This window comes from Gopherus flavomarginatus, chromosome 20, assembly GCF_025201925.1.
Source record: "Gopherus flavomarginatus isolate rGopFla2 chromosome 20, rGopFla2.mat.asm, whole genome shotgun sequence".
Lineage (NCBI taxonomy): Eukaryota > Metazoa > Chordata > Testudines > Testudinidae > Gopherus > Gopherus flavomarginatus.
This window is the reverse complement of record NC_066636.1, coordinates 11262988-11287051: the sequence shown is the minus strand read 5'-3', so window position 1 is coordinate 11287051 and position 24064 is coordinate 11262988. Positions and strand designations below refer to the sequence as shown.

Sequence of the window (24064 nt, the reverse complement as noted above, 5' to 3'; positions counted from 1 at the left end):
GAAGTTCTTGGGAAATCTCAGCTCCATTACAAGGCTGGTTCATGTACTATTCACAGTGAGGGAGGGGTGGACCCTGTGTAATAAACTCACACTGATCAGGCTTCTGATTAAGGCAAGATGGTATGTTCCAGGGGTGCAAGGCTGCAGAGCTGTAGGGGGGGCGACTTTCTATCATTAGTGTTATGAGTGGCTGCAGAAGCATTCATGTAATTCAGTTGGCTGTGTCCCTACCTACGGATGTCTGTGTAAGTGCAATATCTGCCAGAGATTCACAGCTTGTCTCAGCATCACATGTGTGAGAGGGAGCCCAGGTGGTGGGACAAAGGGCTCAGGGGTACCACTGTTCAGTTGCATCCCATAGATCCCATCACAGACTTTCAACAACCACAGCGGGTGCTCACTGAGACAGAGAGAGAGATGCCAAAATAGTGATATCCAGTGCCAGCAGACATCAAACTATCAGAAATTCTGTGAACAGAGAAGACCCTGCTAGTGGAAAATGGCTTGTGAGGTATCATTAGAAAACGCATAACCTACTGAATATTATCCTCCTGTTAAAATGTGTAGTAACACTGTATGTAAAATTGTGAGATTTTACAGTATGATATTACTGAAAAAGTTACAGTTCTGGGGAACACCCACAGACCTGTTCCTCACAGACAGCAAGGCAAACAGCTGGTCAAACAGCCATTCTCCTGTAGGGGGAAGGTGTGAAGACATTAAGGGCTGGTCTACACTATGGGGGGAAATCGATCTTAGATACTCAAATTCAGCTACGTGAATAACATAACTGAAGTCGAATATCTAAGATCGGATTACTCACCCATCCTCACCGCGCGGGATCAATGTCCGCGGCTCCCCCTGTCAAATCAGCAACTCCGTTGGGGTTGGTGTTGTTCCGGAATCGATATAAGCGCGCTCGGGGATCGATATATGGCGTCTAGATGAGACGCCATATATCGATACCCGAGCAATCGATTTTAACCCGCCGATACGGTGGGTAGTCTAGATGTAGCCTTACATTCCATCACAGGGACCTATTGAGGCTGTTGTGGAAAACGACCACAGGATTAATATTTGAATCAGCTCAGCCTGAGGCTCTTTTCTTGGTTACAAGCACGCAGGGGGCGACAGCTATTGGAATACTGTTCCTGAGCTAAAAATCACACAAGCCTTTTACAGCTTAAAACCACAAACAATGACACATACGTTGCACGTTAATTTCCTTATTTGGAATATATTGCAAAATATGATGCAGGTCAAAAGCAAGCTGAACAATCAGTTTTCCATATTTGGCCTTTCCTGTTATTTTTATTACACCTGGTGATATGGGAGCAAGACTCTCCATGTCTCAAGAAATGTCACTACCAACCTAGGCCATTTTCACATGCTGGGGTGCAATCCAGATCAGCGAGGAGTTGTGTCATCTGTAATCCTGGGTGAGATTCAGTGTTCTGCTGCTGGAGCTCCCCTGTCTGGATACTCCCAGCCAGCGTTCAAGGACGCACTGAGTGTCTGTATGATAAGTAACCCTGGACTGGCAGCTCTGACTCCAGCCGCCTGCTTGTTACACCCCAAGCACATTCTGGTTTGGGTAGAGAAGGCTCAGGGTTTGAGAGAAGGCTGGGGGTAGGAAGCTTCTGTTCATTATGCTGGACCTAACCCCAGTTTTACTTGAGTAAAGAGGAGATATTTGACATTGTGTGATGCTGCTCCTGTGCTCTGTTCCCAAAGTGTTCTGCAGCAGAGGAGGGTCTCTGGTAGTATGTATGTTACTGGCTTATTGGGGTGATGCTGAAACAGGACAGGGTACAGATGGCATTGTGGGGGTGGCATGAACCTTCACTCTTCATTTCCCCTTCCAAGAACAGAAGGGACAGGAATCCTTACCCAGCAAGACCATCGTCTCATAGTTCCCCTGCATGACATCTCTGTAGAGGGCTCTCTGAGTGGGGTCCAACAGAGTCCCCTCTTCCCTGGAGAAATACACAGCCACCTCCTCGAAGGTCACCGGCCCCTGAAAGAGCAGGAGTCCAATACTCAGTACCTGCTGACCCACTCACAATCCCACTATTCACAGAACAGCAGCACCAGGGAAATGGAAGCTCCGGGAGGCACATGTTAACAGAGTCCCAACCCACCTTGCTTACAGGAGCCAGGAGGCATCAGAGGGTAGAAAGAGAGAACCTTTGTGTCTCCCATCTGGCAGACAGAAGCAGGGTCTTCACATTTATCACATAGCTACTAGCCAGAGCTTAATATAGGAGATGGGGCTGTCTCTGGACCCTGATAGTGGCTCCCTGGTAGGAATCCAAGCACTCTCCAAATAAAATATATGGAAGAAAGGGGAAGTCAATCATAAAGAATAGAAGTTAGAAGGTCAGAATTGTAGTGCCCATTAACAAAGGTTTAGAGAAAATAGAGCCTATCAAACTAACGGGATATCCTTATTGGATGAGATCAAAAGTTTGGTTGCAGCTAATAGTATTGATGTAATATACCTAAACTTCCGTAAGGGACATGACTTGATTAGCACAATATTTTTACTAAAAAAAACTAGAATGATACAAAATAAACACGGCATACATTAAATAGATTAAAAACTCTGATAGTAAATGGGGAACCATGATCGAGTGGATTTCTTTCTAGCAGGTTCCTGCAGGGATTGGTTCTTGGCCCTGTGCTATTTAACATTCTTATCCATGACTTAGAAGAGAGTACAAAATCATCACTGATAAAGTTTACAGTTGCCACAAAGATTGGGGTTGGTGGTAATTAATGAAATGTCAGTAGATTCAGGCTCCATCGCTGAGAGTCTGGGAAGTTGTCCCAGCCCTGGCTGGAGGGTTATTTCCTGTTCCACAAAGAGGGGAAGTTCCATTCCCAACTCCTGTGCCTTGAAATTAAGACCTATCTGACACTACACCCCCATATTCATCATAGTGGTATGATTATAATATGATTAGGACATAATTATGATCTATTTTGTAGAAGATGCATCATGTGTGGTGTCACTGGAAAAGTTCTGATTTGCTGAATAGGATTATCCTATTTGTGTGCACATATCATGTTCGTATCTGAAGTTATGGATATTGACTCTGTATCTGTATTTCAAATGTGCTTACTCTGGGTAACACCCACAATGAGCCTTTCAGGTACAACAATGAAGAAGCCAGACAATGCTGATGGCTCAACAAAGACAATGGACTGTGGAAGAGCTTAGCCTTCCTGTGAATGTTTCAGCCAGCCTATGAGTCATGGCTACTATGACTCAGCAGGGCCTGTGACCAGACCACATGACACTAAACTCCATTTTAGTACCTGTATTTTTCCACAAACTGGACTAGGAACTGAGTTTGGGACAAAAGGTTCCCACCATATGGAAAAGCTACATAAGGTGGGGTGTGACATCATCTCTTGGCCTCATTCTCCACACAAGAGAACTTCTGGAAACACCTGAGAAACAAAAACGGATGTGGGGGAAGTGCTGCTCCCAGGATCAAGAGATTTCTAGCTTGTGTATGGAAACTTGGGGGACTGCTTGTACCATCAGTCAGGGTGAGAAATTGCTAATCCAAATTCTATCCATCTAGTATGTTAGGCTTAGTCTGAGTTTTGGTTATTTGCTAAATAATCTGCTTTGATCTGTTTGTTATCACTTATAATCACTTAATCTATCTTTCTGCAGTTAATAAACTTGTTTGATGCTTTATCTTAACCAGCGTATTTTGAGTGAAGTGTCTGGGGAAAATCTCAGCTTGTTGTGCGCATCTGTCCCATATCGAGGGGAAGGGGAACTACATTAATGAGCTTGTATTATAGAGATCCCTGTGCACAATAAGATGGTATCATTCTGGATTTATACTACAGCAAGTGTGCAAGGTTGGGGAGTGGGAAATTGGCTCTTGTCTTCTATCTGTCCTTGAGTGGCTTAGGTAACGCACTCAGGTAGCTTAGTTGGCTGCATGGCGCCACCTGCTGTTGTGTTGGGTGATAACAGGCCCTGGAGAGGCTGGCGAAATCTCCAGCAAAGCAGTGTGAGAAGGGCTAGCCCAGCGTGAGGGTTAGAGGACACAGCAGTTCCCAGAAGCTCCACAAACTGCCTCCTGGGGGTGACAACCCATCACGCCCTACACTACACAAGTCTCAGCAGGTTTGTCACATGCTGTCCCCTCCCTTTCTCCACCCGAGATATTTCCTGCTACCCACCACCTCTAGCAATTCCCACCCTCTTATGCATTTACTGCTCCTCAACCTCCAAGCAGAGCCCGCCACCCTGATAATCTCTTACCTGAGCCAGCTCCATTGCAGCCATTTCCTTGCCCCTGGGAGGACGAGATGATCTGCAGCGAAACATGGATGTTATTCTCTGGCCTGCCGGGGTGAAAAGGGCAAGGTGTGAGAATTCAGACTAGGCTTTTGTCCATTCCCCAAGCCGATTCCCCCCAGCTTTTCCCCTGCTAATGCACATTCTAGGTTCTAGCACACTGTGAAGCACAGAGTGACCTTATTCCAGTACAGGCCTAGCCCCCTCCCACCAGGGTGTAACCCTCTGACACATGGGGAAACCCTCCCAGTAACAGTTTCTCTCTTACACGTATCAAGTTTGCGGACAACACCAAGCTGGGAGGGGTTGTAAGTGCTTTGGAGGATTGGATTAAAATTCAAAATGATCTGGACAAACGGGAGAAATGATCTGAAGTAAATAGGATCAAATTCAGTAGAGACAAGTGCAAAGTACTCCACGTTGGAAGGAACAATCGGAGGCCAGAGAAGAGCAGAAACAAAGGAGTCACTTTGGGGGATTCTCCCTGTCATTGTCCCCAAGGCAGCTGTCTCAGGTTTACAAAGGTGTTTCATGTTCCAGCCTTTGTACAGTCTCTCCTGGGAGTGCCCCTTTCATGGACTGGGCCTAGTTTTAGTTTTTGGTAGTTAACAATCTTGGTTTATTGTTCATCTAACCAGTATGTGTGGATTGAAGTGTGTTGGAAACTCTGTTTGGGATAACAAGCTGGTGCATGTCATTTTCCGCTGATGAAATGACAGACTTCATATGAGCTTGGGTCGTTCAGCAGCGTGCTGGACAGTGCAAGATGCACATTTCTGGGGGAAAGTTGGGCACTTGAGAATTTGCTGGTTTTCTCCTGAGGTGTAATTCATGAGTGGCTGTCTAGCAGCACTCAATACTGTGTAGCTGGGAGTGAGTTACATGCTGGAGACTGTGTGTTAATTGGCCAAGAGGGGCTGTTCTCGCGGGAAAACAGTGGAAAAGGCACCCCATGCTGGAGGACTGAGGTACAGCTATTTAACAGTCCAGATTGTACTCTGGGTAACATCACAGACACTCATTATGACAGAGCCTCTTACAACACAGAGAAAGTAAATCCATGTCCCAGAAATCGAAGACTCCAGACAGAGGGCAAGTGTCCCTGGCACTGCTTCTTGCTGACAGAGAGGTTCAGAGACAGTGCGAGAATCCTGGGGAAGCTGGGAACAGGAAGCATGGGCTGGCGGGGTTCGGTGGAGAAAGGGAACAGGAAGGGCAGGGATATTACTGAATCCAGGATCTTAGCAGTACTAGATGACAGGAGAGCACATAGTGCAGCCCATTGGAAAACACAGTCCCAACTATACATACAAAATGATGGGGTCTAAATTAGTTGTTTCCACTCAAGAGAGTGATCTTGGAGTCACTGTGGATAGTTCTCTGAAAACATCCACTCAATGTGCAGCAGCAGTGAAAAAAAGTGAACAATGTAGGAAATAATTAAGAAAGTGATAGATATGACAGAATATCTCATAGATCATATTTGTAAAAACAGCAAATAAATCCATGATACACCCACATCTTGAATACTGCATGCACATGTCACCCCATCTCAAAAATAGAAATATTGGAATTGGAAAAGGTTCAGAAAAGGGCAAGAAAAATGATTAGGGGTATGGGACAGTTATGCCAGACCTAACCCCCAGTTTCATTTGAGCAAACAGGAGATATTTGACACTGTGCAATACGGCTCCTGTGCTCTGTTCCCAAAGTGTTCTGCAGCAGAGGAGGGTCTCTGGTATTATGTGTGTCACTGGCCTATTGGGGTGATGCTGAAACAGGACATGGTACAGATGGCATTGTGGGGGTGGCATGAACCTTCACTCTTCATTTCCCCTTCCAAGAACAGAAGGGACAGGAACCCTTACCCAGCGAGGTCACAGTCTCATAGTTCTCCTGCATGACATCCCAGTAGAGGGCTCTCTGAGTGGGGTCCAACAGAGTCCCCTCTTCCCTGGAGAAATACACAGCCACCTCCTCGAAGGTCACCGGCCCCTGAAAGAGCAGGAGTCCAATACTCAGTACCTGCTGACCCACTCACAATCCCACTATTCACAGAACAGCAGCACCAGGGAAATGGAAGCTCCGGGAGGCACATGTTAACAGAGTCCCAACCCACCTTGCTTACAGGAGCCAGGAGGCATCAGAGGGTAGAAAGAGAGAACCTTTGTGTCTCCCATCTGGCAGACAGAAGCAGGGTCTTCACATTTATCACATAGCTACTAGCCAGAGCTTAATATAGGAGATGGGGCTGTCTCTGGACCCTGATAGTGGCTCCCTGGTAGGAATCCAAGCACTCTCCAAATAAAATATATGGAAGAAAGGGGAAGTCAATCATAAAGAATAGAAGTTAGAAGGTCAGAATTGTAGTGCCCATTAACAAAGGTTTAGAGAAAATAGAGCCTATCAAACTAACGGGATATCCTTATTGGATGAGATCAAAAGTTTGGTTGCAGCTAATAGTATTGATGTAATATACCTAAACTTCCGTAAGGGACATGACTTGATTAGCACAATATTTTTACTAAAAAAAACTAGAATGATACAAAATAAACACGGCATACATTAAATAGATTAAAAACTCTGATAGTAAATGGGGAACCATGATCGAGTGGATTTCTTTCTAGCAGGTTCCTGCAGGGATTGGTTCTTGGCCCTGTGCTATTTAACATTCTTATCCATGACTTAGAAGAGAGTACAAAATCATCACTGATAAAGTTTACAGTTGCCACAAAGATTGGGGTTGGTGGTAATTAATGAAATGTCAGTAGATTCAGGCTCCATCGCTGAGAGTCTGGGAAGTTGTCCCAGCCCTGGCTGGAGGGTTATTTCCTGTTCCACAAAGAGGGGAAGTTCCATTCCCAACTCCTGTGCCTTGAAATTAAGACCTATCTGACACTACACCCCCATATTCATCATAGTGGTATGATTATAATATGATTAGGACATAATTATGATCTATTTTGTAGAAGATGCATCATGTGTGGTGTCACTGGAAAAGTTCTGATTTGCTGAATAGGATTATCCTATTTGTGTGCACATATCATGTTCGTATCTGAAGTTATGGATATTGACTCTGTATCTGTATTTCAAATGTGCTTACTCTGGGTAACACCCACAATGAGCCTTTCAGGTACAACAATGAAGAAGCCAGACAGTGCTGATGGCTCAACAAAGACAATGGACTGTGGAAGAGCTTAGCCTTCCTGTGAATGTTTCAGCCAGCCTATGAGTCATGGCTACTATGACTCAGCAGGGCCTGTGACCAGACCACATGACACTAAACTCCATTTTAGTACCTGTATTTTTCCACAAACTGGACTAGGAACTGAGTTTGGGACAAAAGGTTCCCACCATATGGAAAAGCTACATAAGGTGGGGTGTGACATCATCTCTTGGCCTCATTCTCCACACAAGAGAACTTCTGGAAACACCTGAGAAACAAAAACGGATGTGGGGGAAGTGCTGCTCCCAGGATCAAGAGATTTCTAGCTTGTGTATGGAAACTTGGGGGACTGCTTGTACCATCAGTCAGGGTGAGAAATTGCTAATCCAAATTCTATCCATCTAGTATGTTAGGCTTAGTCTGAGTTTTGGTTATTTGCTAAATAATCTGCTTTGATCTGTTTGTTATCACTTATAATCACTTAATCTATCTTTCTGCAGTTAATAAACTTGTTTGATGCTTTATCTTAACCAGCGTATTTTGAGTGAAGTGTCTGGGGAAAATCTCAGCTTGTTGTGCGCATCTGTCCCCATATCGAGGGGAAGGGGAACTACATTAATGAGCTTGTATTATAGAGATCCCTGTGCACAATAAGATGGTATCATTCTGGATTTATACTACAGCAAGTGTGCAAGGTTGGGGAGTGGGAAATTGGCTCTTGTCTTCTATCTGTCCTTGAGTGGCTTAGGTAACGCACTCAGGTAGCTTAGTTGGTTGCATGGCGCCACCTGCTGTTGTGTTGGGTGATAACAGGCCCTGGAGAGGCTGGCGAAATCTCCAGCAAAGCAGTGTGAGAAGGGCTAGCCCAGCGTGAGGGTTAGAGGACACAGCAGTTCCCAGAAGCTCCACAAACTGCCTCCTGGGGGTGACAACCCATCACGCCCTACACTACACAAGTCTCAGCAGGTTTGTCACATGCTGTCCCCTCCCTTTCTCCACCCGAGATATTTCCTGCTACCCACCACCTCTAGCAATTCCCACCCTCTTATGCATTTACTGCTCCTCAACCTCCAAGCAGAGCCCGCCACCCTGATAATCTCTTACCTGAGCCAGCTCCATTGCAGCCATTTCCTTGCCCCTGGGAGGACGAGATGATCTGCAGCGAAACATGGATGTTATTCTCTGGCCTGCCGGGGTGAAAAGGGCAAGGTGTGAGAATTCAGACTAGGCTTTTTGTCCATTCCCCAAGCCGATTCCCCCCAGCTTTTCCCCTGCTAATGCACATTCTAGGTTCTAGCACACTGTGAAGCACAGAGTGACCTTATTCCAGTACAGGCCTAGCCCCCTCCCACCAGGGTGTAACCCTCTGACACATGGGGAAACCCTCCCAGTAACAGTTTCTCTCTTACACGTATCAAGTTTGCGGACAACACCAAGCTGGGAGGGGTTGTAAGTGCTTTGGAGGATTGGATTAAAATTCAAAATGATCTGGACAAACGGGAGAAATGATCTGAAGTAAATAGGATCAAATTCAGTAGAGACAAGTGCAAAGTACTCCACGTTGGAAGGAACAATTGGAGGCCAGAGAAGAGCAGAAACAAAGGAGTCACTTTGGGGGATTCTCCCTGTCATTGTCCCCAAGGCAGCTGTCTCAGGTTTACAAAGGTGTTTCATGTTCCAGCCTTTGTACAGTCTCTCCTGGGAGTGCCCCTTTCATGGACTGGGCCTAGTTTTAGTTTTTGGTAGTTAACAATCTTGGTTTATTGTTCATCTAACCAGTATGTGTGGATTGAAGTGTGTTGGAAACTCTGTTTGGGATAACAAGCTGGTGCATGTCATTTTCCGCTGATGAAATGACAGACTTCATATGAGCTTGGGTCGTTCAGCAGCATGCTGGACAGTGCAAGATGCACATTTCTGGGGGAAAGTTGGGCACTTGAGAATTTGCTGGTTTTCTCCTGAGGTGTAATTCATGAGTGGCTGTCTAGCAGCACTCAATACTGTGTAGCTGGGAGTGAGTTACATGCTGGAGACTGTGTGTTAATTGGCCAAGAGGGGCTGTTCTCGCGGGAAAACAGTGGAAAAGGCACCCCATGCTGGAGGACTGAGGTACAGCTATTTAACAGTCCAGATTGTACTCTGGGTAACATCACAGACACTCATTATGACAGAGCCTCTTACAACACAGAGAAAGTAAATCCATGTCCCAGAAATCGAAGACTCCAGACAGAGGGCAAGTGTCCCTGGCACTGCTTCTTGCTGACAGAGAGGTTCAGAGACAGTGCGAGAATCCTGGGGAAGCTGGGAACAGGAAGCATGGGCTGGCGGGGTTCAGTGGAGAAAGGGAACAGGAAGGGCAGGGATATTACTGAATCCAGGATCTTAGCAGTACTAGATGACAGGATAGCACATAGTGCAGCCCATTGGAAAACACAGTCCCAACTATACATACAAAATGATGGGGTCTAAATTAGTTGTTTCCACTCAAGAGAGTGATCTTGGAGTCACTGTGGATAGTTCTCTGAAAACATTCCACTCAATGTGCAGCAGCAGTGAAAAAAAAGTGAACAATGTAGGAAATAATTAAGAAAGTGATAGATATGACAGAATATCTCATAGATCATATTTGTAAAAACAGCAAATAAATCCATGATACACCCACATCTTGAATACTGCATGCACATGTCACCCCATCTCAAAAATAGAAATATTGGAATTGGAAAAGGTTCAGAAAAGGGCAAGAAAAATGATTAGGGGTATGGGACAGTTATGCCAGACCTAACCCCCAGTTTCACTTGAGCAAACAGGAGATATTTGACACTGTGCAATACGGCTCCTGTGCTCTGTTCCCAAAGTGTTCTGCAGCAGAGGAGGGTCTCTGGTATTATGTGTGTCACTGGCCTATTGGGGTGATGCTGAAACAGGACATGGTACAGATGGCATTGTGGGGGTGGCATGAACCTTCACTCTTCATTTCCCCTTCCAAGAACAGAAGGGACAGGAACCCTTACCCAGCGAGGTCACAGTCTCATAGTTTCTCCTGCATGACATCCCAGTAGAGGGCTCTCTGAGTGGGGTCCAACAGAGTCCCCTCTTCCCTGGAGAAATACACAGCCACCTCCTCGAAGGTCACCGGCCCCTGAAAGAGCAGGAGTCCAATACTCAGTACCTGCTGACCCACTCACAATCCCACTATTCACAGAACAGCAGCACCAGGGAAATGGAAGCTCCGGGAGGCACATGTTAACAGAGTCCCAACCCACCTTGCTTACAGGAGCCAGGAGGCATCAGAGGGTAGAAAGAGAGAACCTTTGTGTCTCCCATCTGGCAGACAGAAGCAGGGTCTTCACATTTATCACATAGCTACTAGCCAGAGCTTAATATAGGAGATGGGGCTGTCTCTGGACCCTGATAGTGGCTCCCTGGTAGGAATCCAAGCACTCTCCAAATAAAATATATGGAAGAAAGGGGAAGTCAATCATAAAGAATAGAAGTTAGAAGGTCAGAATTGTAGTGCCCATTAACAAAGGTTTAGAGAAAATAGAGCCTATCAAACTAACGGGATATCCTTATTGGATGAGATCAAAAGTTTGGTTGCAGCTAATAGTATTGATGTAATATACCTAAACTTCCGTAAGGGACATGACTTGATTAGCACAATATTTTTACTAAAAAAAACTAGAATGATACAAAATAAACACGGCATACATTAAATAGATTAAAAACTCTGATAGTAAATGGGGAACCATGATCGAGTGGATTTCTTTCTAGCAGGTTCCTGCAGGGATTGGTTCTTGGCCCTGTGCTATTTAACATTCTTATCCATGACTTAGAAGAGAGTACAAAATCATCACTGATAAGTTTACAGTTGCCACAAAGATTGGGGTTGGTGGTAATTAATGAAATGTCAGTAGATTCAGGCTCCATCGCTGAGAGTCTGGGAAGTTGTCCCAGCCCTGGCTGGAGGGTTATTTCCTGTTCCACAAAGAGGGGAAGTTCCATTCCCAACTCCTGTGCCTTGAAATTAGGACCTATCTGACACTACACCCCCATATTCATCATAGTGGTATGATTATAATATGATTAGGACATAATTATGATCTATTTTGTAGAAGATGCATCATGTGTGGTGTCACTGGAAAAGTTCTGATTTGCTGAATAGGATTATCCTATTTGTGTGCACATATCATGTTCGTATCTGAAGTTATGGATATTGACTCTGTATCTGTATTTCAAATGTGCTTACTCTGGGTAACACCCACAATGAGCCTTTCAGGTACAACAATGAAGAAGCCAGACAGTGCTGATGGCTCAACAAAGACAATGGACTGTGGAAGAGCTTAGCCTTCCTGTGAATGTTTCAGCCAGCCTATGAGTCATGGCTACTATGACTCAGCAGGGCCTGTGACCAGACCACATGACACTAAACTCCATTTTAGTACCTGTATTTTTCCACAAACTGGACTAGGAACTGAGTTTGGGACAAAAGGTTCCCACCATATGGAAAAGCTACATAAGGTGGGGTGTGACATCATCTCTTGGCCTCATTCTCCACACAAGAGAACTTCTGGAAACACCTGAGAAACAAAAACGGATGTGGGGGAAGTGCTGCTCCCAGGATCAAGAGATTTCTAGCTTGTGTATGGAAACTTGGGGGACTGCTTGTACCATCAGTCAGGGTGAGAAATTGCTAATCCAAATTCTATCCATCTAGTATGTTAGGCTTAGTCTGAGTTTTGGTTATTTGCTAAATAATCTGCTTTGATCTGTTTGTTATCACTTATAATCACTTAATCTATCTTTCTGCAGTTAATAAACTTGTTTGATGCTTTATCTTAACCAGCGTATTTTGAGTGAAGTGTCTGGGGAAAATCTCAGCTTGTTGTGCGCATCTGTCCCATATCGAGGGGAAGGGGAACTACATTAATGAGCTTGTATTATAGAGATCCCTGTGCACAATAAGATGGTATCATTCTGGATTTATACTACAGCAAGTGTGCAAGGTTGGGGAGTGGGAAATTGGCTCTTGTCTTCTATCTGTCCTTGAGTGGCTTAGGTAACGCACTCAGGTAGCTTAGTTGGTTGCATGGCGCCACCTGCTGTTGTGTTGGGTGATAACAGGCCCTGGAGAGGCTGGCGAAATCTCCAGCAAAGCAGTGTGAGAAGGGCTAGCCCAGCGTGAGGGTTAGAGGACACAGCAGTTCCCAGAAGCTCCACAAACTGCCTCCTGGGGGTGACAACCCATCACGCCCTACACTACACAAGTCTCAGCAGGTTTGTCACATGCTGTCCCCTCCCTTTCTCCACCCGAGATATTTCCTGCTACCCACCACCTCTAGCAATTCCCACCCTCTTATGCATTTACTGCTCCTCAACCTCCAAGCAGAGCCCGCCACCCTGATAATCTCTTACCTGAGCCAGCTCCATTGCAGCCATTTCCTTGCCCCTGGGAGGACGAGATGATCTGCAGCGAAACATGGATGTTATTCTCTGGCCTGCCGGGGTGAAAAGGGCAAGGTGTGAGAATTCAGACTAGGCTTTTGTCCATTCCCCAAGCCGATTCCCCCCAGCTTTTCCCCTGCTAATGCACATTCTAGGTTCTAGCACACTGTGAAGCACAGAGTGACCTTATTCCAGTACAGGCCTAGCCCCCTCCCACCAGGGTGTAACCCTCTGACACATGGGGAAACCCTCCCAGTAACAGTTTCTCTCTTACACGTATCAAGTTTGCGGACAACACCAAGCTGGGAGGGGTTGTAAGTGCTTTGGAGGATTGGATTAAAATTCAAAATGATCTGGACAAACGGGAGAAATGATCTGAAGTAAATAGGATCAAATTCAGTAGAGACAAGTGCAAAGTACTCCACGTTGGAAGGAACAATCGGAGGCCAGAGAAGAGCAGAAACAAAGGAGTCACTTTGGGGGATTCTCCCTGTCATTGTCCCCAAGGCAGCTGTCTCAGGTTTACAAAGGTGTTTCATGTTCCAGCCTTTGTACAGTCTCTCCTGGGAGTGCCCCTTTCATGGACTGGGCCTAGTTTTAGTTGTTGGTAGTTAACAATCTTGGTTTATTGTTCATCTAACCAGTATGTGTGGATTGAAGTGTGTTGGAAACTCTGTTTGGGATAACAAGCTGGTGCATGTCATTTTCCGCTGATGAAATGACAGACTTCATATGAGCTTGGGTCGTTCAGCAGCGTGCTGGACAGTGCAAGATGCACATTTCTGGGGGAAAGTTGGGCACTTGAGAATTTGCTGGTTTTCTCCTGAGGTGTAATTCATGAGTGGCTGTCTAGCAGCACTCAATACTGTGTAGCTGGGAGTGAGTTACATGCTGGAGACTGTGTGATAATTGGCCAAGAGGGGCTGTTCTCGCGGGAAAACAGTGGAAAAGGCACCCCATGCTGGAGGACTGAGGTACAGCTATTTAACAGTCCAGATTGTACTCTGGGTAACATCACAGACACTCATTATGACAGAGCCTCTTACAACACAGAGAAAGTAAATCCATGTCCCAGAAATCGAAGACTCCAGACAGAGGGCAAGTGTCCCTGGCACTGCTTCTTGCTGACAGAGAGGTTCAGAGACAGTGCGAGAATCCTGGGGAAGCTGGGAACAGGAAGCATGGGCTGGCGGGGTTCGGTGGAGAAAGGGAACAGGAAGGGCAGGGATATTACTGAATCCAGGATCTTAGCAGTACTAGATGACAGGAGAGCACATAGTGCAGCCCATTGGAAAACACAATCCCAACTATACATACAAAATGATGGGGTCTAAATTAGTTGTTTCCACTCAAGAGAGTGATCTTGGAGTCACTGTGGATAGTTCTCTGAAAACATCCACTCAATGTGCAGCAGCAGTGAAAAAAGTGAACAATGTAGGAAATAATTAAGAAAGTGATAGATATGACAGAATATCTCATAGATCATATTTGTAAAAACAGCAAATAAATCCATGATACACCCACATCTTGAATACTGCATGCACATGTCACCCCATCTCAAAAATAGAAATATTGGAATTGGAAAAGGTTCAGAAAAGGGCAACAAAAATGATTAGGGGTATGGGACAGTTATGCCAGACCTAACCCCCAGTTTCACTTGAGCAAACAGGAGATATTTGACACTGTGCAATACGGCTCCTGTGCTCTGTTCATAAAGTGTTCTGCAGCAGAGGAGGGTCTCTGGTATTATGTGTGTCACTGGCCTATTGGGGTGATGCTGAAACAGGACAGGGTACAGATGGCATTGTGGGGGTGGCGTGAACCTTCACTCTTCATTTCCCCTTCCAAGAACAGAAGGGACAGGAACCCTTACCCAGCGAGGTCACAGTCTCATAGTTCTCCTGCATGACATCCCAGTAGAGGGCTCTCTGAGTGGGGTCCAGCAGAGCCCACTCTTCCCTGGTGAAATACATAGCCATCTCCTTGAAGGTCACCAGCCCCTGAAAGAGTAAGAGTCCAACACTAAGGACTTGCTGCCCCACTCACAGCCCCACTATTTGTGGCAGAGAAGAGTGAATCAAATGGAAGCTCTGGGTGGATCATAGTCAGGAGAGTCCCACCTCGACCTGGCTCAGAGTATCCAGCAAATGCCAGGGTGAGGGGATGAAGAGAGAGCCCCTTATCTCTCCCAGCATATCCATCACCCCCCTACTAGCCACTGACTGATACAGGAGATGGAGCCCCTAGCAGGGTCCAGGGAGAGCTCGCTGGTAGGATGCCCAACACCCTCCTCATTGTGAGGACTGGGATATGAAGGGAGAGGCAGCTCCAATAAGCCTGACTCATGGGTGTCCCCTTTATATCTCACAGCAGCTGATGGTTAATGAGGTCAGGCTCCAGCACTAGGAGTCTGGTCAGTTTGACTAGCTCCATGTAGGTGGGTTATTTTCTCTCTTCACAAATTAGGGCATTTCCACCTCCAAACCTCCTGGGTCTGTTCCTAGAATCTAGGCCACTTAGTAAATAACTCCCAGCAGGTCTGCCACACCCTGGCCTCCTCCTTTCCCCACGCTGTGAATTTCCTGCCCCGCTCCAACCTCCAAACCAGACTCTGCAAACCTTCCCACCTCTGGTGTATTTGCTCTCCCTTTCCTCCAGCAGGAACCCACCAGCAACCCCCCGATAATCTCTACCTGGACTGACTCCACTGCAGCCATTTCTCTTCCCTGTCCCACGCCAGGCTGGGATGAGCTGGAGCAAAACATTCTGCAGCCTGTCTGGGGGAGAAGGGCAGTTGTGGGCGTTTCAGAACCGGTTTTAGTTAATTTCACATCACAATTCCCCCAGGCCCTTTCCCTGCAGACAGACACCCTAGATTCTGTCATGCTGGGAAATGCTCAATCTGTTTATTACAATTTAGACCTGGCTCCTCCTGCCAGGCTAAGTCCACAGACACATTTTTAACCTCCCTTCTCTCTCCCCTCACCCCTTCTCTGAACACAAGGCTAGAAAAGAGCAGAACCAAAGGAGTCACTGTGGGGGATTCCCTCAGACACTGACCCCACGGCAGCCACACCCCAGCAGGGGGAATATGGAGTCAGGAACTGGCTTTTGCTCTGTCTGATCCTTGTTTTGTTCACTGGAAAGTGGTTCTGCCCCAGGATGCAGCAATACATGTGTCTGGGTGGACTAGAGAGCTGGAAATCTCTCCCCCACATTCATTTCTCCCACTGCCCCTTTCAGTCTCTCCTTCCCCTGTCCTCTCTCCCTGCCCCCTCTGGCTGGGACAGTCCCATTCCTGGGGGCTTTGCTCTCCCATGGCTGGATTTCCTCCTGGCAACCGCTAATGGGAGGAGAAATGAGGTGGTGGTGTTTGTGCAGAGTCACTTTCTTGCCAGACCCTAGGACATTCCCTGAGGTCTTTCAGTTACCTGGAGACTCTGGCTCAGAATTTAGTAGTAACAGGGCCCAGGACTGCCCTAGGGGGCTAGGACCAGCTGCAGAAAGTCATCCCCTGGGCCGGGCAGAGAAGAAGCTTTAATTAAGGTCACTTCCCAGCACAGAGCCCCACTGGGGGAGCAGCAGCTGCCAAGCCTGGTCTCCCAGATCACAATGGAGGCTGCAGCATCTGACCAGGAAGCTGAACCCCAATATCCTGAGCAGAGAGGGACAGAGTGTATGAGCAGCTTCCCTCCTTTAGCTCTCTGGGGAGAGCAGCTAATGGGAGCCCCTCCTCACAGGGAGAATGGCTGATCTCATTTGACCCACTGTCCATCTGGAATCACTCCTTGTCTTTCCATACAGTGACTCTGGATTAACAAGGGTCTCAATGACACCGGATTTCAGAAAGAATGAGTTCAGAACGCTGTGGAAAAGACCATCGTGTGGCAGTGCTGACTCCCTTCCCACCTCCCTCACCCCCGCAGATCTAGGACAAGGACTGGGGGCAAAAATTTTCCAAACGGAACGGAAAGTTCCTGCAGTTTTCAAAGAGGAGAAAAGTAAATTCTGTGAATTCACACTAACAGTGTTTGCTAAGTGGACAGAAAGTTATCCCAGTGACAGGGCACGTGACTGGGGAATGGACTTGGTGACCTGGTGACTAGGAGCCAGGACTCTGGTGCAAGTTGACCAGAGAGAAGGATCATGGTTAGCAGCAGCCCCCAGACACCCCGTAGTACCCAGAGCCCAGACCCCCCAGCCAGGGGCCCCAGACACCCCCCAGGCCAGGATCCCATCAGATATTCCCTGGGACGCAGCCCCCAGAGTCCCTGGCCAGGGACCCCAGATACCCCTCAAAGCCCCACCGGCCAGAGAGCCCCCACCACAGCATGATTGCCAGGTTGGGAATCCCAAAGAGTTCCCCCCCACCAAGAGCCCCCAGCAGCCAGGGACCCCCTCAAGGGACCCCCCCCCCACTGGGAACTCAGTTCCTCACTGCCTGCCTAGGAACTTCCCCACCCTCCAGACCGATCTACCCTGACATTTGCCTGGGACCCCCCTCCTCTGCCCAGTGTGACCCCCTGATGCTTTACAGTGCGACCCATCACTCTGCTCCCTGGCATGTCCTCACCTAGTGCCAGGGATCCCCTCCCCCAGCTCTGTGCACTGGGCATGGCAACAAAACCAGGAACCAGCGGGGGAAGCACAGACAGAGCCCCTGGCACAGAACCAGGCTCCCTCTAACCCTCTGTCCCGCCTCCCTAAGAGACACCCACCCCCACTGTTCTGCAGCCACCAGGCCCCCAGCGATACCCACCTCCAGGACCCATAGCCTCAGGGATGGGCACATCAGAACCACCACCCCCGAAAACCCCAAACCTCCACAACCCACCAACCTGACTAGGGTACCCCCTGCCCAGCCACCCAGAGGCCTCCCCCTACCACAATGCCCCTTCAGCTGCAATCTCCCCACACAGACACCCTCCCTGCCCCTGCAAGTGTTACCTCACAGAGTGTGAGAAGTGGCTAGAAAGTTAACACCACCTCCTGCTGGCCAGTCACACAGGCAGAGGGAGCCTGGGGAGTGCTTCTTTAACAGGAGAATGGAAGGCCTGGAGGGCAAGAAAGATCCACGGGCTGTCACTAGCATATAATAGCCACCATGGATCCAACCCAGAGGCGGCTCCATCTTAGCACATTGGGAAACAACCCATCATATTCAATTAGAAATAAAACAACTAGAGAGAAGTGGGGCAAATGTTTGGGGTATTTTATATCAATCTTTGACACACGCAGAGAGAACCTGTCACAAACGACATTTGATAACATGAGAGAAAACCACCAAGATCGGAGGGGATTTGATGTTGCTATTAAATAACTAGTGGAAAAGGGGGACTGTTGGACTGGATTTTATATGACTGTCCAATACATAAACAGAATGTGATGGTCCCCCCCCGGCCACGGGGCAACCATTCACGTGAGCAGCTCAGAGCCCTTTGAGGAGCTGATTTAAGGGCGGGGGGGGAGCTGGAAGACTCCCTGGACAATGGAAGGGGGCCGCAGGGGAATTGGGAAATGGGGTCTGGGCAGTCTCCATGGGGGATGTGCTCCTCCCTTCCCTTCCCTGCCCTGGTAGAGAACGGGAACCTCATCCCATCCCACTCCAGTGGGAGCCATGTTCTGGGGAATGACCCAGGGCAACAATTTCCCACCCAAACAAGGACAAATCGTTGCAGATAAAATGGGTGGGAAAATCCACCCCCCATCGGAGTGATTTTAAATTGACCTTTGAGAAGTATGGAGAGAAAAGGGAAAATCAGAGGCAATTAGAGAGCTGATCATTGGGGGGGGGGAGGAGAATCTCCCTGGATTTTATAGCCACGTGTGATAATGAGAAAGAAAAGGGGAAATCTTGAGAGAATGTGTGTGTGGGAGGAAGTGGCAAAAACAGGGACAGGATCCAGTTAACTCACCTCCCTCCCACCCCGGGAATGTCCTGGCTGCACAGAGACAGATCTACCCCCCCCCCACCCCAGCGACCTCCCCCCCTGCAACTCCGGCTTCTCCTCCCCCCCTTGACACCTCCGCCCTCACACCAAAGGGGGGGGCTCTGCCAGCGCCTCCCCCTGAGCTCAACTCCTGCTCCTCCCCCCAGCCCGGATTGTGCCCGTTAGCCCCCCACGAACCCTGCCTCCAGCTGCCTCTGACCCACCCCCCCGCCCATCAATTTCCTGCTCTGCGCCCGCCCCCCCCCACGCTCCCTGTTACTTCCCCGCCCCGCTCCAGCCCCGCCCCCAGCGCCCGGCGGAACGTTACGGCTGGTCCGGGCAGGGGGAAGGGCAGCGGCTTCAGCGGCTGTTACTGGGCATGCGCAGTGCCCGGGAGTAGCACATTGCTATGGGGAGGGATTTAATACACCGCCCCCCCGCCCCCCGCCGGGCCCGGGGTCCGCCCCTCCCCCCCACACGACGGCCGGGCCGCGGCCCCCCCCATCCCAGAGGGGCGGGCGGGCGGCTCCTCCTGCAGCTCCACTGGGGCCGAGGTGCCTTCAAGGCTTCTCCCAGGCTCCCTGGGGCAGAGTCACTTTCCTGCCCCCCAGCGCCTCTCATTCCCCGGGGGCTCCGGGTCACAATGTCCCCCCGCCCTTCCCCCGCCGGCAGCTCCGGCTTCTCCCCACCCCCCCCCCCCAGCCACACCAAGGGGAACCCCCGGGCCCAGTCTCTGTCCCCACCTGGATCCAGCGGGGCCGGGGGCAGATCCTGGCTGCAGCTGTTTTTAAATACTAAGCGAAAGCAGGGTCTGAATGTGCTCCCCTCTCTCACCTAGTGAGGAGCTGGGGAAAGACTTCCGGAACAGACTGTGTTTGCATAGACACACCTACTCTGCCTAGCTATGCAGCATGATGGGGCCGCTTCCCCAAAATGACCAGTTTGGGATGGTCTTGGGTTACAAATCACTTTAGGATTGAGTGGAATGAAATGTTATTCTCCTTCCTGTATGAGTGAAGGGCAGCAGAACATACCTAGTCCGTCCTGATGGAGGGGTAGGTGAGTGAGGAATAGCTTTTATTGGACTGCAGAGAAGTGATTGAGGACGTCACCCTAAACCAGTGGTCCCCAAACATTTCACATTGTGCCCTCTTAGCCATGGCTGTGGCCCCTTGGAAGCCACGGTCAAGAACCGGGGCTGGGAGGAGTGGGGCTGTTGCTTGCTGGGGTGAGGGGTGCGGACAGGGGCAAAGGGGTCGACGCCGGGCTGGGAGCCAGAGTCTCAGGCTGAGGGTGGGGTTCGGGAAGAGCTGTGGCAGAGTGGTTGCTCCCTCCCTGCCCTCTATGTGGGCTGGCTCAGGTCCTGAGGTGCCCCCATGAATGTTCCTCTGTGTCCCCCTAGGAGTCGCACCCCACATTATGCGGACCACTGAACCCTACTCGCTAAGTCCGGGGCTAGTGATGCCAAACGCCCGGGAAAGGGAGAACAAGTGTGGGGGCCCCAGCACCAGAACCATGCCCCTACCTTCTGTCTGTGGCTCTACCCCCTTCCACCCATGGCCCCATCCACTGTCACTTCTGTTCCACCCCTTCCCCCACCAGCCCCACCCTATCACTCCTTTACCCCTGCCTCGCTGTGGCCCTGAGACCAGAGAAGCTCTGTGCCCCTGCTGCAGCCCCCGGGCTGTAGCAGGGAGTGGGAGCTCCTCCAGCCCTGGGGCTGACATAGGGGAGACTTTTCCAGGGGGACCTAACTTGGCCAGGGCCCTGATCATGGGCCCCACTGTCCCCTTGGCAGTGCAAGGTTTGGGGAGGCTGAGCCCCCTTGTCATAAACAGATAGCTAAGGGTTAATGTTCTTTTACCTATAAAGGGGTAACACCAGTAACCTAAAACCCCTGACCAGAGGACCAATCAGGAAACAAGACTTTTTCAAATCTGGGTGGAGGGAAGTTTGTGTGTGAGTTCTTTGTTCTTTGTCTTGTGTCTGTGGCGTCTCGGCTATGAGAGTGATTTTTCTATCTCCTGCCTTTCTAATCTTCTGTTTCCAAGTTGTAAGTACAAAGATAATAAGACAATAAGTTTATATTGGTTTTTTTTGTATTTACATGTGTGTAGTTGCTGGAATGTTTAAATTGTATTCTTTTTGGATAAGGCTGTTTATTCATTTTTTTCTTTTAAGCAAATAACCCTGTATTTGTCACCTTAATACAGAGAGACCATTTTTATGTCCTTTTCTTTCTTTTTATATAAAGCTTTCTTTTTAAGACCTGTTGGATTTTTTCTTTAGTGGGGACTCCAGGGAATTGAGTCTGCAGCTCACCAGGGAATTGGTGGGAGGAAGAAGTCAGGGGGAAAATCTCGTTGTGTTAGATTTACTAGCCTGACTTTGCATACCCTCTGGGTAAGGGGGAAGAGAGATTAGCTATCTTGGTACTTCTATTTCCAGGACTGGAAACAGGGAGGGGGGAGTCCCTCTGTTTAGATTCACGGAGCTTGCTTCTGTATATCTCTCCAGGAACCCAGGGAGGGAACACCTGGAGGGGAGGAGGGGGAAGGGAAATGGTTTATTCCCCTTTGTTGTGAGACTCAAGGCATCTGAGTCTGGGGGTCCCCCGGGGAAGGTTTTGGGGAGACCACAGCGAGCCAGGCACTGTATAAATCCCTGGCTGGTGGCAGCTTTACCAGGTCCAAGCTGGTAACTAAGCTTGGAGGTTTTCATGCTAACACCCATATTTTGGACGCTAAGGTCCAAATCTGGGAAAAAATGTTATGACAACCCTCCCCCCTGAGCCTCCATTACGAGCCGCCCAGGCTACCACTGCTCAGTGTGTGGCCAGTCTCTGTGTTTTCTGCTGCTCGTTCTGGGGAGCCTGGCCGGCCTTAGGGGTGGTGCCCCCCGATAGCCGCCCAGGGCTCCAGGGGTCAAAGGGCACCGTGTGGCAGTGCAAAGGTGCTCACTGCTCTCCCCTGCCCCAATGCTCCTCCATGGGTCCATAGAGGTTTGAGGGGAGTAAGGAGCAACCCTATGTGCTCCATGCGTCCTGGTCACTTTTCCCACTTGGGCTGTGCTGTGAGGGGAGCATCAGAAGCTGCTGCTCTCTGCCCTCCCGCTATGCAGCCCGGCTGAGGAAAGTGACCTGGATGCAGGGAGCTCGGATGATCTCACTTCTTGCCCCCACATCCCACAGCCCCTAGGGGTGCCCAGATGAGCAGCGTTCCAGGGAGGAGTGGGGGGCAGCAATGCCAGCTGCTCCATGCACACAGGTCAGTCTCCCCATGTGGGTGCAGGAGGGGGTGCAAGGGTTTCTGTGATGCCTATCCTATCAATATCGTCACTCAATACCAGGCACTCAAATTCACCAGTCTTAGTACTTAGACGTTTAGCGTTTGTATTTAAGCACTTCTAAAATGTGTCCCATTTTAGCTGTCTGCTATTACATGATGTAATTGAGGGAGACTCTTTCATTCACTGTTTCTCATCAGAACCTACCTGTACATTATCATCTTCCATCCTCTCCACCTTACTAGGCTATAGAGAATCCCTGTGAATAGTTCCTCTCCTAACGGATGTCTCTGTCTGAACCCTGTGCTCCTCAGCGCCTGTCGGCTTTCCCCAGCTCTGAGGCTGTGTCTACACCGCGCACCTTACCACGGTGCAGCTGTGCCACTCTAACCATGCCATTGTAAGGTGCGCTGTGTGGCCGTCCTTATCGCTGAGAGAGAGCTTCCCCGGCAACAAAGCCAAACTACCTCCAATGAGGGGCAGGAGCTTTGTCACCGGGAGCACAGCTCCACCTATGATGCACTGTTCACACTGCTGCTTTTCATGGCTCAAATTTTGGCATTCGGGGAGTGTTTTTTCTCACCGCAGAGAGACAAAATTTTTAGCAACAAAAGCCGAAATTAAAAAAACCTCCTCGGCAACCTATTTAATTTTACCTTTATACAACCTTTATACTGCCTCCAGTTCTGGTATCCTCATTTGAAAAAGATGTTGTGAAATTGGAGCTAGGGCAGCAAAGAGCCACCAAATGTTCTGAGGGCTGGAGAAAAATGCCTTCCAGTGAGCTATTGAAAGAGCTCAACCTGTTTAGCTTATTAAAAGAAGATTGAAAGGTGATTTCATTGAAATGTTGAAGGGCCTTAATGGAGAGAAAAGATTGGGTATTTTCGGGCTCTTGAATGGAGCAGAGAAAGGCATAACAAGACCCAATGGCTGGAAAGTGAAAAGAGACAAATTCATATTACAACTGAGGCACAATAGTCAACAGCGAGGATGATTCACCACAGGAGCAAGCTACCAAGGAAAGTGGTGGATTCACCATCTCCTGATGTCATTTAATGAAGACTAGATGCCTTTCTGGAATGTGTTTGCCCCCAAAGTAGCTGTTATGTCATACAGGAGGCCTGTGATATGCAGGTTAGATGCTCTAATTGTGTCTTCTGACCATGAAGTCGACTAATTTCTGAAAAACTGAGTGTAGCATTGGGAGCAGCGTCTGATGTTTTCCTGTCTAGCCGGCTTGCTGCCTAGAACGAACGCTCCTTGAGTGGGGTGATCCACAGGGAGTAGCTCAAACCTCCAAAGTGCCTGGCCAGGGGCAGGACATTAGCCCAGCAAGGGAGGGGTGTGGCAGTGACATCACAAAGGCCTTTTGCAGGACCTCAGACTATTGGTCAAAGGTGGTGGGGAGGTGGTGACCTCACAGAGAGATGCTGACATCAGCCAGGCAGGACAGGGGCGAGGGGCCAGGGAAACCTCAGAGACCTCTGTGGCTTTGCTTCAGCACGTTTCCTTCTCCAGGTCTCTCTTTGAGGACTGAGAGATTATTTGGGGTCATGGACGTGAGCGCCAGGAGGAACCTCTTTCGAGTTTCCTCCTTCCCTTGTAGTGATTTTACTAGAAAACAGCCGTCCCTGTTTAGAAGGTAAGAGCCTCCTGGAGGTTTGAAACTTGTTCAGTCTGATCTATCTGGTGACAAGTGAATTCTAGGCATGGAAAACACGAGCTTAAGGAGGCAGAATTTTATTGCGCACCTGGGATTTTGTCCCTTAGAATGGCTGGGGACATTAGGGTTTGTCCTTTTTGTTTCACCTCTTCCTCCATCCCTCCCTCCTCTTCTTCTCTTGCTTCTTTTGTCCTTTCTCCTGTTCCCTTCCCAACAACAGGACGGAGGTGTGTGTGTGTGTGTTGCAG

General features: G+C 48.8%; 1 protein-coding gene across 1 annotated transcript in view; it reads right to left on the bottom strand.

Annotated features, from left to right (window-relative positions):
- Positions 1–966: 966 nt before the first annotated feature.
- The window catches only part of LOC127037837 (zinc finger protein 560-like), a 221509-nt gene continuing 198411 nt past the window's right edge, over positions 967–24064 (bottom strand). The window contains exons 2-8 of the mRNA XM_050929970.1: positions 15629–15708; positions 14809–14935; positions 8598–8680; positions 6196–6322; positions 4292–4374; positions 1891–2017; positions 967–1046 (exon numbers count right to left, since the gene is read on the bottom strand). Of these exons, the coding sequence (XP_050785927.1) occupies positions 1018–1046; positions 1891–2017; positions 4292–4374; positions 6196–6322; positions 8598–8680; positions 14809–14935; positions 15629–15700 (648 nt within the window). The 5' untranslated portion in view covers positions 15701–15708 and the 3' untranslated portion in view covers positions 967–1017. The remainder of the gene's footprint in view (positions 1047–1890; positions 2018–4291; positions 4375–6195; positions 6323–8597; positions 8681–14808; positions 14936–15628; positions 15709–24064) is intronic.